This window comes from Nicotiana attenuata, chromosome 4, assembly GCF_001879085.1.
Source record: "Nicotiana attenuata strain UT chromosome 4, NIATTr2, whole genome shotgun sequence".
In the NCBI taxonomy this organism is placed as follows: Eukaryota; Viridiplantae; Streptophyta; class Magnoliopsida; order Solanales; family Solanaceae; genus Nicotiana; species Nicotiana attenuata.
Window position 1 is genome coordinate 1,035,060 of NC_031992.1, and position 14,425 is coordinate 1,049,484.

Genomic DNA, 14,425 nt, shown 5'->3' on the forward strand with positions numbered 1-14,425 from the left:
TCAATATAGATTCATAAATCCAAGCCATCCAGATTCCAGGGCAAACTTAATTCATTTTTTTCGCAAAAATTTAAGAAAGCTTTGATTTTCCATTTATGAAATAAAACGATTAAATCAATTAATAACTAGGTCTCAAATGGACGATTTAGCAGGAAAATAAGTTAAGGCGCAATATATATGCCCTAACGTTATTCCGTCTATATTAGTTTAATTTCATGAAGAATATAGTTTTGCACAGTTAAACAACATTTAAAAAAAAAAAAGTATAGTATAATAAACAAAAGAAAAAGAGAAGTAATCTTTAGGTGTTGTGTAGGGTAGGACCTAAATATTGATGGAGCGCATATGAATATTAAGGAAATCAAAATAGATGGCACATTTGGCGTGCTTATGTAGTATAATTCATAAAGCTAAGTTACATGTATATAATATATTGTCACCTAACTAGGAAAGAAACCAATACATGTAAATAAATTAGAAAACCTTACTCCCTCCGGTTCACAATAAGTGTCCAATTTACTTTTTCATTTTGGTTCAAAATAAGTGTCCAGCTATGTAATCAAGAAAGAATTCAATTTGTTTTTACAAAATACCCCTATGTACATATCCCTAAAAAGTTTTCTTACTCCTCACATTAAATGTTTAATTAGGGGTAGTTTAGTCATAGTAGGTATTTTTGTATAGAATTTAGTATTTTCTTAATGGGCGTGCTAAAAGTAAATTGGACACTTATTGTGAGCCGGAGGGAGTAATATATTACTCCCCAATGTCAAGCCAAAGTTTGAGTTTCACGGACTTACAAGCCAAGCAAACAGCAACAAGTTTAATCGCAGGACTGCTAGCTTCTGGATTACTTCAACTGGCCCGGGTTTGTTACCACTATAAATCTGTAACTACACAGTTATGTTAGAAATCAATCAAAATATAGAATATAGTACATGAGTTGCTATTAAATTGAGGTTAGACAACGTATGTTTATCCTTTCTAGTTTTGTTTTCTGAACCTTTGTTTGTTTTGGAAAAACAGGATTTGACTCAGGATCGCCCATCTTTGTTAATCCTAGCATTTATATAAGCGATATTCACTTAGTAAATTTCCATATATACGATGATCATGGACTTTTTGGTGACGAGAAGGGGAGGAGGAGGAAATCTAGTAACACCTTCAGGACAAACTCCAAATGGTGTGCTTGATCTCTCAGTTATAGACAGTTTAGCAGTCCTTCGATGCAATGCACGTACGTTGCACGTGTTTAAAGGCGGAGACGCTACTCTCATTCGGGATGCATTTTCAAAAGCTTTGGTTCCTTACTATCCTCTTGCCGGCCGTCTCAAAATGTCAGTGCACAGTAATAACCAGCTTCTTCAAATTGATTGTTCAGCACAAGGCATTTGGTTTGAGGAGGCTTCTGCTGATTGTACTCTTTATGATGTCAACTACTTGGATGAACCTGCAGCTTTGGAAGATAGTACCTTTGATAAACTTCTACCTCAGCTTCATTCTTCTTCTCCTCATCCTATTGGTCATGATACTTTCATGGACCCATTGGTGCTTGTGCAGGTAAACTACTACCTATATATATATATATATATATATCGCAAATTGTTAGTTGTTTAATTTTTTACGCTATCAGCTCACTTTTATCTGTTGTACCTTGTTTTATTTGCAAGATTACCAATAGACATCCTTTGAGTGACTTGATCTTGTAAAATATTATTATGTAACTAAACAATAAGTATTCGGTGTAGTAAAAAGGAGGTATACCTAAACTTATCCCCAAGAATATATATCCAAAAGCAGGTTATGAAAATCATTTATTAGGTTTAGGTATACCTCCTCTGCATTTTTTTAGTCCCCAAAAATGTATATCCAAAAGCAGGGAAAAGTCAAATATATACAAATATATACCCTGAACTTATCCAATCCAATTAGTTATTTATGTTTCATTAGGGGACACTCCTTAGAAAACATAGGTGTGGTGGATTCACTATGGAACTAATTACTTTCTTAGGGAAATTAAACAGACGAATTAGTAGTAATTTTTTCTTTCCGCAACGCGCACGAATAAAGAACTAGCTAACAACAACAACAACAAACCTCGTATAATTCTACAGGTGGGTTCTGGGGAGAGTAGTGTGTATGTAGACCTTACCCCTACCTTGAAGGTAGAAAACTTGTTTCCGATAGACCCCGGCTCAAGGAAAGATTAAAAGAAAGCAGTAGCAACAAGCAATAACAAATCTTCAACTTCAATAAAAAAAACTAAAGATATGTATTCAAAAACTAGCTAGGTATCATTAAATATTTAACGATGTTGCAATTATCATCATATGCAGGTAACTGAATTTAAGTGTGGTGGATTCGTTATGGGACTAACTTTCTGCCACAGTATATGTGATGGATTGGGAGCTGCACAATTTCTAAAAGCAGTAGGGGAATTCGCCAGGGGTGTCGAGAAACTGAGCGCTACACCAGTGTGGTGCAGGGAATATCTTCTCCCAACTCCATCAGCTCAAAAAGGATTAACTGCATCAGATCATGAGACCAAAGACAACTCTTCAATGTCGCCACCCTTCATTATTCCTGTTCCAGATCAACGGCTGGAGCATGCCAGTTTCGACATTCCAATGGATGAGATCAATCAGCTCAAACACAACGTAATGCAAGATCAATTAATGGACCGTCAAAATGCATTTTGTTCCTCTTTTGAAATTATAGCTGCTACTCTGTGGAAACAGCGATCCCGAGCGATTTTAGATCTAACAAACGACGAGATGAATTCCTCCTCCTCTTCGAATTCAAGCTTTATTACTACACATAATGCAGGTCAGGGGTGGAGCTATGGTCGGCTGTTAATATAGATCAAATATTACTTTATACATGCTCTTTCATCCCAATTTATATGATATCCAATTCGAGAGTCAAACTTTTTAAACTTTGGACATAAAATCATTATCTTTTTGAAATAAAATTTACATATTTGAATTAAGATTCAAAATGTTTAAAAGGCATATGAAAAAATTACGGTCAAATAAAAATTTATTTCACTCTCGAAATCCGAATTGCATCAAATAAATCGAGACAGAGGGAATATATAGGTCAAATATTACTTTTTATTCATATAAAATATTAAATGCTGAATACTCTTAGCGAAATTATTGGCTTCACCACTAATGATGCAGGTGATGATGAAGTGAAGCTGGTGTTTTTCGCTAATTGTCGGCAACTGGTGCCGCTACCGGATGGATTCTACGGGAACTGTTTCTTCCCAGTGACAGTAAAGGCATCGAACAAAATTGTGGCACAAGCATCTCTTGCTGAGGTGGTGAAGCTGATCAAAGATGCCAAGGCTAAGCTACCAACAGAATTTTCACAATGGCTTAATAACAAGACCTACAAATCTGTGAATAAGGATCAAAATGGTAATGATCAGTTAAATGATCCATTTGCCCCGGGGCCTGGAGTAGGTTACGACACACTGTTCATTTCAGAATGGGGAAGACTGGGATTTAACGAGGTTGATTATGGATGGGGAAAACCTGTACATGTGATACCAGTACAAGGATCTGCTGTTATACCTGTGGGAATTGTTAGCAAACAACCTCTGCCCCAAAATGGCACTCGGATTATGACCTGGTGCGTCCACGGCCAACATCTCCCTTCCTTTCTTAACATGATGAACAAAGGAAATTGATGATGCTCTAATTAATTTATGTCTCCTGCTATCAAAAGCGTATTAATTAATATGTATGTTTGTGAGAAATAATATGTGATTCTGTTAACTAATTGTCTAATTTGTATTTGTGTGCCTTATCATTCGTTTTCCGCGTACAATTGTATCAAAATTATGACTAAATTTTTTGTCAACATGGTATTATTATAATAGTACATTTGTTATGTTCTAAGAAGAGTACAAAATCCTAACTCGATGGCTTCATCCCTACTCCAAAAAAGCAAAAACCTAACCGAGGATGACAACGCTATTTGAACCATACTACTAAACTCATGCTCTCTTTTCTGCATGCTTCTTACTTCTTTTTTGCATTTTAATTATTTCCATTCTTCTTGTACATTTTTTCAAGAATTCCTCCTTAATAACAAGCTTCGTACCAACATAATCATTCGATTCCCTTAAGAGAGACGAACGATTGTCTTCTTGCATCTCTTACGTTTAAGGGAGTATTGCTAGCTGTTAATTTCAGGCATAGGCTTGACCTGCCAGTTATACCTATTTCTGTTACAACCAGAAAAGGCGCATGATCTTGTAATTACTTCTGAAAAAATTCAGAAATACATCAAATCTACTTTTGATTCTCCATCAACCAATCATGTGAAACTATTAAGACAGAGAGCCAAATCCCCAGCTGTCCTGCAAGGGATTCAATTAGGAAACTGAAGAAAAGGAAAAGAAAAGACAACATAAAGCCATAGAGCTATCAAGAAGAGAATGTTAATGAAACCAATCAACTCGATGGAACGGAAAAGCAAGAACATATCATCCATAGATGATGAGAAACTGGAAATTTAATTAAACTAACGCAAATTATACTTGACATATCAAAATGACACAATCAATCATCATCACTTTCATCACTATAGGAAACCAAACCACCTATTGTAACTGGTTCACGGTTTTCATTATCGGCAATAGGTCCTTTCACGAATCTCTGGGATTCTTCTGTGTCATATTTGGATACATTATGAATATCTGATGAAGGCTGTTTGTTATCATCATTAGACACTTCGATAGCTGTTAAAGAATCACCTGAAGTTTCTGGATCCATCTTTGCTTTCTTTGCTTGTGGCTTGACTTTGATAATCGTTCCCAATGGATTAGGTGGACGACTCTTCCTCCTAATTAATGTCGGTTCCTGCATCAACCAACAATCCAATGAAAACCAAAAGATACCGCGACCAGGGCTGACGCATATACCAAAATAGGGATTTATAAGTTTTATCCTCCATTTTCATTAAGGAAACTAGTAACACGTGACTTGCGTCTTGCCAAATATCGTTTCTTAACGATACTGATATACACCACACAGAATTCAATGCCAATTATTAGCCCAAATTGGTCATGTAACAAGTAGTCCCCTTTCCCTTGTAGAATGGCACAGTTAGAGAGAGTTAAATGATAGAGAAGTCCATTTGTTTATCGTATTAAACATGAACCTATGTCCAAAAGGAGTATGTGAAATACAGAAATATGCAGCAAAACCTACCATTCATCTAAAATTGATAGAAAAAGGCAACTTTAGGAATTTAGGTAAAGCCTCATTAGAAAAGCAAAAATTCCTGTTTGCAGAAGTTGACAGCTTAACGAAGCTTGCTTTAGCACTAAACAAAAACATTTACTCGAGAAAGAGCTGTAAGCACATAATATGTAAACTGAAAACTAGATGCAGGATTAGATACAAGAGAATGTGAAGGAAGAGATGAACAGAAACATGCAACAAGAGTAAAGAGACTGAGACAGGAGCCCCGAGAAGGTGAATCAAATGTAAATCATTGTTACTTCTTGATTTTGACCATTTGAGACAAATCATGAACATAAAAACAAAAGAGAGAAAAGAATGAATAAGAAAAAGAAAATAGAATAACCATGGAGGCCAAAAAAAAAATCAACCAAGTTATAGATGATTGTGGTACCGAAAAGGAGAAGAACAAAGGAGGGGAATTATGGAGTATTAAGAATTTGAAGCACAATTGGACGTTCTCCACCTTTTCTCTTTAGATACGTAATTGGTACAAATCCAGACTCCTTCCTCTGTTGCCTAAGGGGAAAACATAGGAAAGCCCAAAGGTCTAATGGGGCTGTAAGTGCAGAGCGCAATTAAAGCAGGGACTTCAACGAAGAAGGCTAATGAATTTTTTTTTCTTTTAAATATACATGTAATGCATGAAAAAAAAAACACAAACTAAATGATATCAACATTGGATTAACAAAAAACACCACAATTAAGTGAATATAACAAGTAGTACTTTATAATTATACGAAAAAGTGAATATAGAAAGTAAAAAATCACCTCCTTCAAGTTCAAAAACCATTTAAATTTATGATTCAGATGCAAATATGCAGTAACTTTCTAATTAAGATATAGTAACTAGCTTTCTAGTGTAGTAGTAAATCTACAATTTTCTTTTTCTTTTTCTTTTTACCTTGCCAACTCTATCTAGCGATGCTCTACAGAACCCATGGATGACGAGACATGCACTGAAGCACCCTTTAAGCGAAACGAAACGCCAGCCTGACTACCTAGCTTTGTAATTTTTCAACGTTTATCTGAAAGCTTAGTGCCATGAAGTACAGGTATTCATTTTAGAGAGACGTGTATGAAATCATTAAAAAGAGGTAACTTGCCAATATATCTTAGACAAAAAACCAAGAACCATTTTGGTATTAAAGCATCGCACATGTCATATCATTTGACCATATAAAGCCATCTCATATAAATATGCGGCCACACAGCAGAAGTAAAGGCAGACAATTTCCAACATCGGGTGAGATGCTGATAAAGCAGTGGCTAAGAAACAAAAAGCCATGAACACCAAAAATACAGTGCTTTTCTCAAGGCAGATCCAGCTATTGAGACTAACCTGGACTTTCGGAACAGGAGGCATCTCCTTGATTTCCTGTACAATGGTCGACTGTGCAGCAACAGCAGCCTAAAAAACCCAAGAGTAAGATCAGCATTCTTCATAGGCCATAAAGCAAACTTCTAGGCAATGACGTTGAACAATGACACTAAATTACTTGAAAACTTCGCAGCTGCTCAGCTTCTTCATCAGCCACTTGCTTCTCATAATCTCTCCTTGACTAAACAATCAAAGAGTTAGAGCAAAAAGTATCAAACATATGATGGGTGCATAAATATGTCCATGTTATGTTCATACACAGAGGAGACAGACAGACATCAATTTGTACGCATAAGCAAATGCATTGAGCAGAGAAGAGATCAACGAGTTAGAGAGCATCAAAAGGTTATATCTTTTATCTTCTTCTAATGCAAATTAACTCAGCCCAATACCAACTTCTCGAGAACTGGTCATTCCATTGCAAAATAAACAGTGGAGCTCACCGTCCATGTATTATCGCACAAGAACATCAAGAGTACACTAAATAAGGTTTTCCTAAACTGATAAACAAATAAGAGATTGGAATAAATATATTCATATAAGTAAAACCAAATTTCCATATATACTACGGCACATAGAATTGTATAACTACACAACACTACACTAAATGGCAAATGTCATAAAAAGCAACAAAATAAGAAGCTGAAGAAATCCAAACTCCTGCCATGACGATCTTGTTCAAGTCAATCCGGGCTGGGTCATCCAGCATTTCATGCCAATCTGAAAGCTGAGGAACCTCACAAGTTGAACCCCCTACCCACGTAGGGAGGAGGGTCATGCCGCTACACAAAACATATCTTGAAAGCTTGATTAAAAAGGTATATTGAAGCATTAAGAACTAAACTATGCTGGAGCCCTTTCACAAATATATATACTGCTCCATTAGCAGGTATAGACTAATAGAACTGAGAGATTAGACAAAGCACAAATTAACATTTTAATAAAAAATCTAGAGCAACTGTAATATTTATGACATTCCAGCTTGAATAGTTGCATTTAGGCTTCCGAGCAAGAAATACTTTCTAAAAGATTAGGATGCCACATGCTTCAACCTTAATGCAGCGGAGGTGTTAAGTGCATAATAATAAACTAAAATCATCACCAACTCCATGATATGCCTAAAAGCTCAACGCGCACCTAATGTACTTACTGTGAGCATCTTCTACACTAGGATACAGTAAACATGACAGGATATACGCTACTACTACAACAGAAATTACACCTTAATACCGAACTAGTTGTGTTCGTCTATATGAATCATCCATATTCACCCATCCCATTTTGGACTTGTTTCATTCGAATACTCAATAATTTGTAATTTAAGACAGCTTAGGGTCCTTATCACTAGATTTCCTGAACAATTCATGTTGACATTCAAATTTCTAAACAAACTAAAAAGACTTCGAGTAAACACTGGACTTTAGGTATGTGTACCGACAAAACCAGGCTTTAATCCTATCTATTAATATCACCTATAAGAACCTTTTACCTCTGTCATGTTTTGTTCTTCATTAAGTTCGCATGGATTCCAAGAGATTCTACATCTTTAAGGACAATTTTCCTCCATGTGATTTCAGGTTCACCTCGTTCCCTTTTAACATATGTAATCATGATAGCATCACAAATAAGGACGGGTGCATTTTGCAGCTCTAGAACATGGCTATGCACTTTTCAGCAAGCTAGTTGTAATGACTCATATTTAAGTTAGGGTATGTTGGTCTTTTAACATAACTAAAAAAGAAAAAAAAAAAAAGGAAAACCTAATCAGTTAATAAAAGGGGCAAAAGCCCATTGAACGAAAAGAAAAAAAAGGGGGATTTGGGGGAAGGGAAAGCAAGGCTAAGCTGCTGCAACAGAAGCTATAGTAGTAGAAGAAGAATAAGAGTATATAAATTTAATAATTTGAGTTATATAGTGAGATAACTGAGATTGACTAATATAATTAGAAGCAAGAAAAGATTAAGTAATGCTTCTCTTAACTCATAGCACTTTGTGAAAGAATCATGAGTGCCTGAAGAACACTTGGTAACGATGATTTTTTTTTTTTGAATCAATTCAAATTCATAATGCCTTTGTATGTAGTAGTATGAATTAAATATCGGAACAGACATAGAAACAAAGGCAATTTGTTGAAGGCATTTTTTTTAATTCAAAGGATAAACTTTCTTACTTCAGTTGCTTAAGATTATCATCTGGGTGTATATAATTTTGTTAGGTACGAAAGAAAGTATTGTCGATAGTGATCCTATATTCCTATATGATTTAGATCTGTACACATAGTTGGCATAATTTGGGTAAAAGAAAATTGAAGAATAAATATACGAGAAAGTTGAAATTGATACATTATAGACTAGTTGAATTACTCATAGCATGGATAAATATAACTCAGCGAATTGATGGTAGAATATAAAACTCTGAGGATTTGGAATCTAAATTTAGCTAAAATTAACTTAAACAAAGAAATTAACACGAGATCGATATTGATGTGACTATATATTGATTGAAGAAAGTCGTACAGATCGCTCGTGGCGACGAGTTTGGTATTTCGACACGAGTACGGTGAGTAGTAATCTTACCGCAATTTGTATTTACATAACCTGCATGGCTTATACCTTATTTTTGAAAATAAAATGTGTTACCAAACATTTGAAATTGCATGTGGGACATGTCCTACTTGATATGGTACTGAATAGTTTACTTGAGAGGTTCAGTTATTTAAAATGTTCTCACTGTTACTAAACATATTTTACTGTTACTTGAGATATGATTATTGTTACCGAAATTGGATTACATGATTTGATAAGAAATTAAATGCCCTATACTATTTTAAAATGCTTTCATGTGAATATTTATTGTTTACAAAGAAAAGTATAAATGGGAGGAGACTTTGAAGGATCCCATAGCTAACGGCGGGTTCGTTAGACCTGGTTCACCTTGTATTTACAGATTACTAATTACAATTATAGCCCTCGCTAGTGGGAAGGTAACTAGCATACAATTATAGTTTTTCCCTCGAGTAGGGACCTACAGTTATATTTGACTCCTTTTACAAAGGGGTCCACATAGTAATACAGATTACATGATCCTTTCTTGGAAACCTCCCAAACATAAAGATTTGCTATGACATAGTATTTACCGAGTTTATTACTGATTTGTTATATTGATTTCTGTTACAGGGAATCCATGAATAGACTGATTATATTTATGGATTTGAGAGGGCATTTTATTTTTATGATAGTTCTGATTATTATTATACAAGTGTTATTACTCACTGGGCTAGCGACTCACTCCCGGCTATTTTTTTTTTTACAGAGACAACAGTTGAAGCAGGCGAGGAATTCATAAATTAGAGCGCACAGGTTGAAAGTTCTTGGTGAGGTTTGCGTGGGCGAATTTGCTATAGTCTTTTCTTTTGAACTCTTAGAGTTGCTCCATCGTTATCTTATTAGTGTCGTGAGTATTCATTTGTTAATATGGCCAAGTTACTAGTATTACACTTTCTTTCCATATTTATAGAGTTGGCTTTGGTTTCATTATGTTGAAAATGTTGATAATATTGGTGGAAACCCATTTGTGGTTAGTTGATGAAGATTGTGACTGATTTAGGTGAATACTGATTGGTTGTTATTTGTTTAGGAGACATGAAATTTTTGGATAGTCCAAAAACAGGGGAAACTGTGTTTGTTTTTCTGTAAATTACCTATCAGGCTTACTTGGGAGCACTTGCTCCTAAGCGCCAGTCACGATCCTAAATTGGGTCGTGACACTAGTCCACCCTAGACTACAAGCATGAATGCTATACATCTCAAGCAAACTTGTCTTGTTTTATCCTCTTAAGTAGTTCTTGTATCTTCTGTCGGATGAAAGTATTTCTAATTTTGTATGACCCGCACATCCCTTGTAACATCCATATATACTACTACAATCAACGAATTATAAATCATGAATCATTATGCATAAAATAATTGTAAGTTTAAACTCCGCGATCAGAGGGTTTGTCGCTTGGAAGAGAACTACAAGGAACCTTAAGTTGAGATATGAAGCTGAATTTTGAGATAGTTATTCACTAAGCTCCCACTGCTCATATAAGCATCAAATCTCAAATTAGATGAGTCAAAAGATAGAATGTTCCCCATCAAATGTGAAGAAATGACGGCAAAGACTAAGCATAAGTAGCTTAAATAATGTGGACAGGACATCATGGCAATGACAAATCATGAATAGATTATCTATTAGTTGTATCTCAAACAAACATAAAGACCTTAAGCAACATCTAACCATTTCAAGCTTATCAAGGAACTCGGTCTCGTCATCATCCAAGGCTTTAGGTGGTCCTACAAGAACATTAAAGATTTACATTTCCAAGCAATTGTAAATTAATAGCCCAAGCACCAAAATGAGTAACCCACAAGAAACAAAAAAGGAAAAGGGTCCTTAATTACTCACGGTGTTTAAATCGCTCATTAAATTCAGCATCTTTCCTGTCCTTGTTTTCCTTCAAAATCTGCAGTTCCAATGAAAATATAACTCAAGCTGGAGTTTGATATTTGAAGCACATATATACCAGAGAGCATAAACATATGGACCACAGCTACCTTAACACAAAAGATTGAAACTGGGAACAATAATCAATGAAAGGAAAAATAATGTCACTTAGCATAATGGGAGGTACCAATTTCCAAAATTATTGCTTTGACAACACAATTCCAGTAATGTTCTACTGAATTCCCTTGGTCTAAAAATTATATTGTCGTGTAAAATAAAAAATAAAAAAGATTTGATCATATATGAACTGTCGGATCCCCTTGACATAAGGGAAATTTTTAGTGTAGTGATAAAGTGGGTTCAAAAAGTTGCTTCAGCTCACAAGTTTGAATTCTAACAATGAGATTTTAATATCTTTTCGAATTCCTTTATAAAAATTTCTGGTTGCGCCACCGGTTGATACTAGTATATCTGATACAGGTGTTTGTAAGTATCCTAAAGGTACATGCACATTGTTGCCAATCTTTATAGTGTATTTTGAAGAATTTATACAAACCGCCAAGTAACAAGATGGGAAGGAGATAGAGCAAAAATAAGTGACAAACAGAAGGGAGTTTATTGAGTTTTGTCGGACCTCATAAAGTGGGCGATCTCTCTGAGCAGTTCCGTCCTCGACCCGAGCACCCCGAGTTCTCTTGGCTTCTTCCAACTACGAAAAAACGGACGTTCGAAGCAAACAACTAATGGCGGAAGAAACGCGTGTGAAGAGAGGAAATGGGAGCAAGGGTTTACGGTTTACCTGTTCTTCGGAGACAAAACTCATCAACCTTATAGCAGGTGGTAAATCTTCGTCCGCCATTGTCAAGTTCAGTTGTCGCACTACAGAGTTACACCGCCAAGTTGGATTATCTGAGCTGCTTCCCCTTTTCAGGTAACTGTGTTTTCTCCCCTTTCTTTTCCAATTTCAATCCCTAATTCTCTTCCCAATATTCTCAATCACTAAATTGATACAAAAGGAATCAATAATTGTGTCATCGAAAAGTTACTATGTGTTGTATTTGTATTTTTTAGAAATAATTTAATTTTAATCTTCCTATTTTGTTCTTAATGAAATTTAAACTCACATATAAATTTCTATAAGATCCGAAGGTATTTTTTTTTTTTTTTTTTTAAAGATTTGTGCCGAGTCAAAGCTTAAGAAAATGACACGGCGAAGTATATTTTTTATTCTATTAAGAAACTAAACTCAAAGTAACAATATGAAATAAGTAAAGACAAGAGATATAAACAGAAAGAGATTAGAGATTCTTATTTCTTTCATCCATGTATTTTCAAAGTGTATACAATGTGATGCCCAAATCCTCTATTTATAGAATGATATAGGTAATACAAAGGGATGCCATGAACATGGTATTAACTATTGAGAATATGGGGGAAGATCATGGAGGTGTGGGAGTTACATCCAAAATGGTAAGAAGTAGTGGGAGGTTAATGGAGAAGAGTAGTGGGTGTTACTCCCTTAGGAATTATGGACATGCACCATAATCAAGTATTTCATAACACTCCCCCTTGGATGTCCAAAGATAATGTGCCTTGTTAAAACCTTACTAGGAAAAAACTCTGTGGGAAAAAATTCTAGTGAAGAAAAAAGAGTACACATATCTTGTAATACGCATAACTTGTTGCCTCATTAAAAACCTTGCCAGGAAAATCCAATGGAATAAAACCTTAGCTAAGGGAAAAAGAGTACAACACATATTTGCCTCCCCCTGATGAAAATATCACTTTATTTCTAGGAGACGACGAATTCCAAGCTTGTATAACAAATTCTCTAATACTAAGATCGTTAATGCCTTGGTGAATTATTCCGCCAAATTATCACTTGAACGAATTTCTTGAACATCTATTTCATCATTCTGTTGAAGATCGTCTCTGCAAAGAAACTTTGGCTAAATGTGCTTTATTTTGTCTTCTTCAATATATCGTTCTTTCCATTGAGCTATGCAAGCATCACCGTCTTCAATATTATTGGTATCTTCTCTTCAAAAAAATCACACGTCTCATTCGTGTTGAGTCACTTAATTTATAAGATGTTAGTATCTTGGTATGAAGAACGAACTTCATGTAATGCCCCGCATTTACATAACCAACAAAATTTTGACAATATTTGTTAGAATAAACAAATCTATCAATGATTCTCTTGTAATATATTACTAATTACATTCCAGTGTCTCCATATCGAATTAAAGTTAAATCTTGCTAGTATAAAGTTATACTCAAGATTCTAGCAAGAAACATAAGTGCACCTAGTGCACTAAGACACAAAAATAAATCATATATGTCATACGTGGATGGCTGAAGCTTTATTTAACAAAATTTTCGAGAACCCCTATATGCTTCAGAACAGTTTAAATCCATCAAGGATTTTCATTATACGCATATCAAAATTTTCATGTATTGCCATATTAAAACCTGAAAATAATTTCATCCACCACAGGAGAACCTGTCTCCATATACGTAATGCCAGGATATTTACGACAAATCGTGTGCCACAAGTCGTCTTTATGTCTATCGACTTGATTTTTCATTTCACTTTTTGCACAATGGACTATCCGTCCAATTTCATATTTTTCTTGTGAAGTGAATTTTTATTGCGTATTTTTTCATTTGACCAATCATTTATCTGTCTAAATTCCATGACAGATTTGAGCTCAAGATCATTGTCAATATTAATAATATTGAGCGCTACATTATATCAACAATATCGTTAATGATCATTTTACATCGGTTCCATCATCACATAATAAAGACATAACTTATCGAGATCTCATTATTTTTAGGTACTTGAGCCTCTTCCATGAGATCTTATAGAGTGTTATGTCGTGGTGCTTTTCTAGAGCACTTGCCTCTTTATAGTGACCATCTTGATCATTTGCTCCACTCCTTTTCCAAGGAGTTTTATCTTTGGAACCAACATGTCATAGACTCTGTCCATCATAGACTTTATTTTTGTTGGAGAATTAGCAGCTGAAATATGAAATTTGGCTTTTGGTCAGCAGATGCCTCTGACAATATTTTGCAAATGAATTATCACTTGAACTTCAAGTTCACATTTTCTTGTACGAGGATCTAGATTTACTCATAATAATTCATTCCACGTATCACTTTTTCAGCTGCCCATTTTCTCCCCTAATCACCAACACATTTTCCAACCTTATTTAGGAACACATCTTTGTGCATTGTGGTGGGATAATTAAATCATATCGCACATCCATATTTCTAGATGGAAGTTTTTTGGTTCCTG

The 14,425-nt window shown here is 35.1% G+C and overlaps 2 protein-coding genes across 5 annotated transcripts; one reads left to right on the top strand and one right to left on the bottom strand.

Moving 5' to 3' along the window:
• LOC109224792 (acyl transferase 4) lies at positions 767-3,877 on the top strand. Of its 2 annotated transcripts, XM_019389315.1 has the most exons (4): positions 767-868; positions 1,027-1,560; positions 2,337-2,826; positions 3,183-3,877. In XM_019389315.1, the coding sequence occupies exons 2-4, from the start codon at positions 1,108-1,110 to the stop codon at positions 3,692-3,694; spliced, it is 1,455 nt and encodes a 484-aa protein (XP_019244860.1). In that variant the 5' UTR covers positions 767-868; positions 1,027-1,107; the 3' UTR covers positions 3,695-3,877. The 2 variants fall into 2 exon arrangements, with proteins under 2 accessions (XP_019244860.1, XP_019244859.1); XM_019389314.1 differs by lacking the exon at positions 767-868 and having other exon boundaries at positions 918-1,560.
• On the bottom strand, positions 3,916-12,206 carry LOC109224793 (protein FAM192A). 3 transcript variants are annotated; one of them, XM_019389317.1, is made up of 8 exons: positions 11,921-12,206; positions 11,756-11,830; positions 11,083-11,140; positions 10,915-10,970; positions 6,755-6,817; positions 6,598-6,666; positions 4,766-4,871; positions 3,916-4,369 (listed from the first exon to the last, which is right to left on the bottom strand). In XM_019389317.1, the coding sequence occupies exons 1-8, from the start codon at positions 11,978-11,980 to the stop codon at positions 4,302-4,304; spliced, it is 555 nt and encodes a 184-aa protein (XP_019244862.1). In that variant the 5' UTR covers positions 11,981-12,206; the 3' UTR covers positions 3,916-4,301. The 3 variants fall into 3 exon arrangements, with proteins under 3 accessions (XP_019244862.1, XP_019244864.1, XP_019244861.1); XM_019389319.1 differs by having other exon boundaries at positions 3,916-4,364; positions 11,921-12,205; XM_019389316.1 differs by lacking the exon at positions 3,916-4,369 and having other exon boundaries at positions 4,435-4,871; positions 11,921-12,204.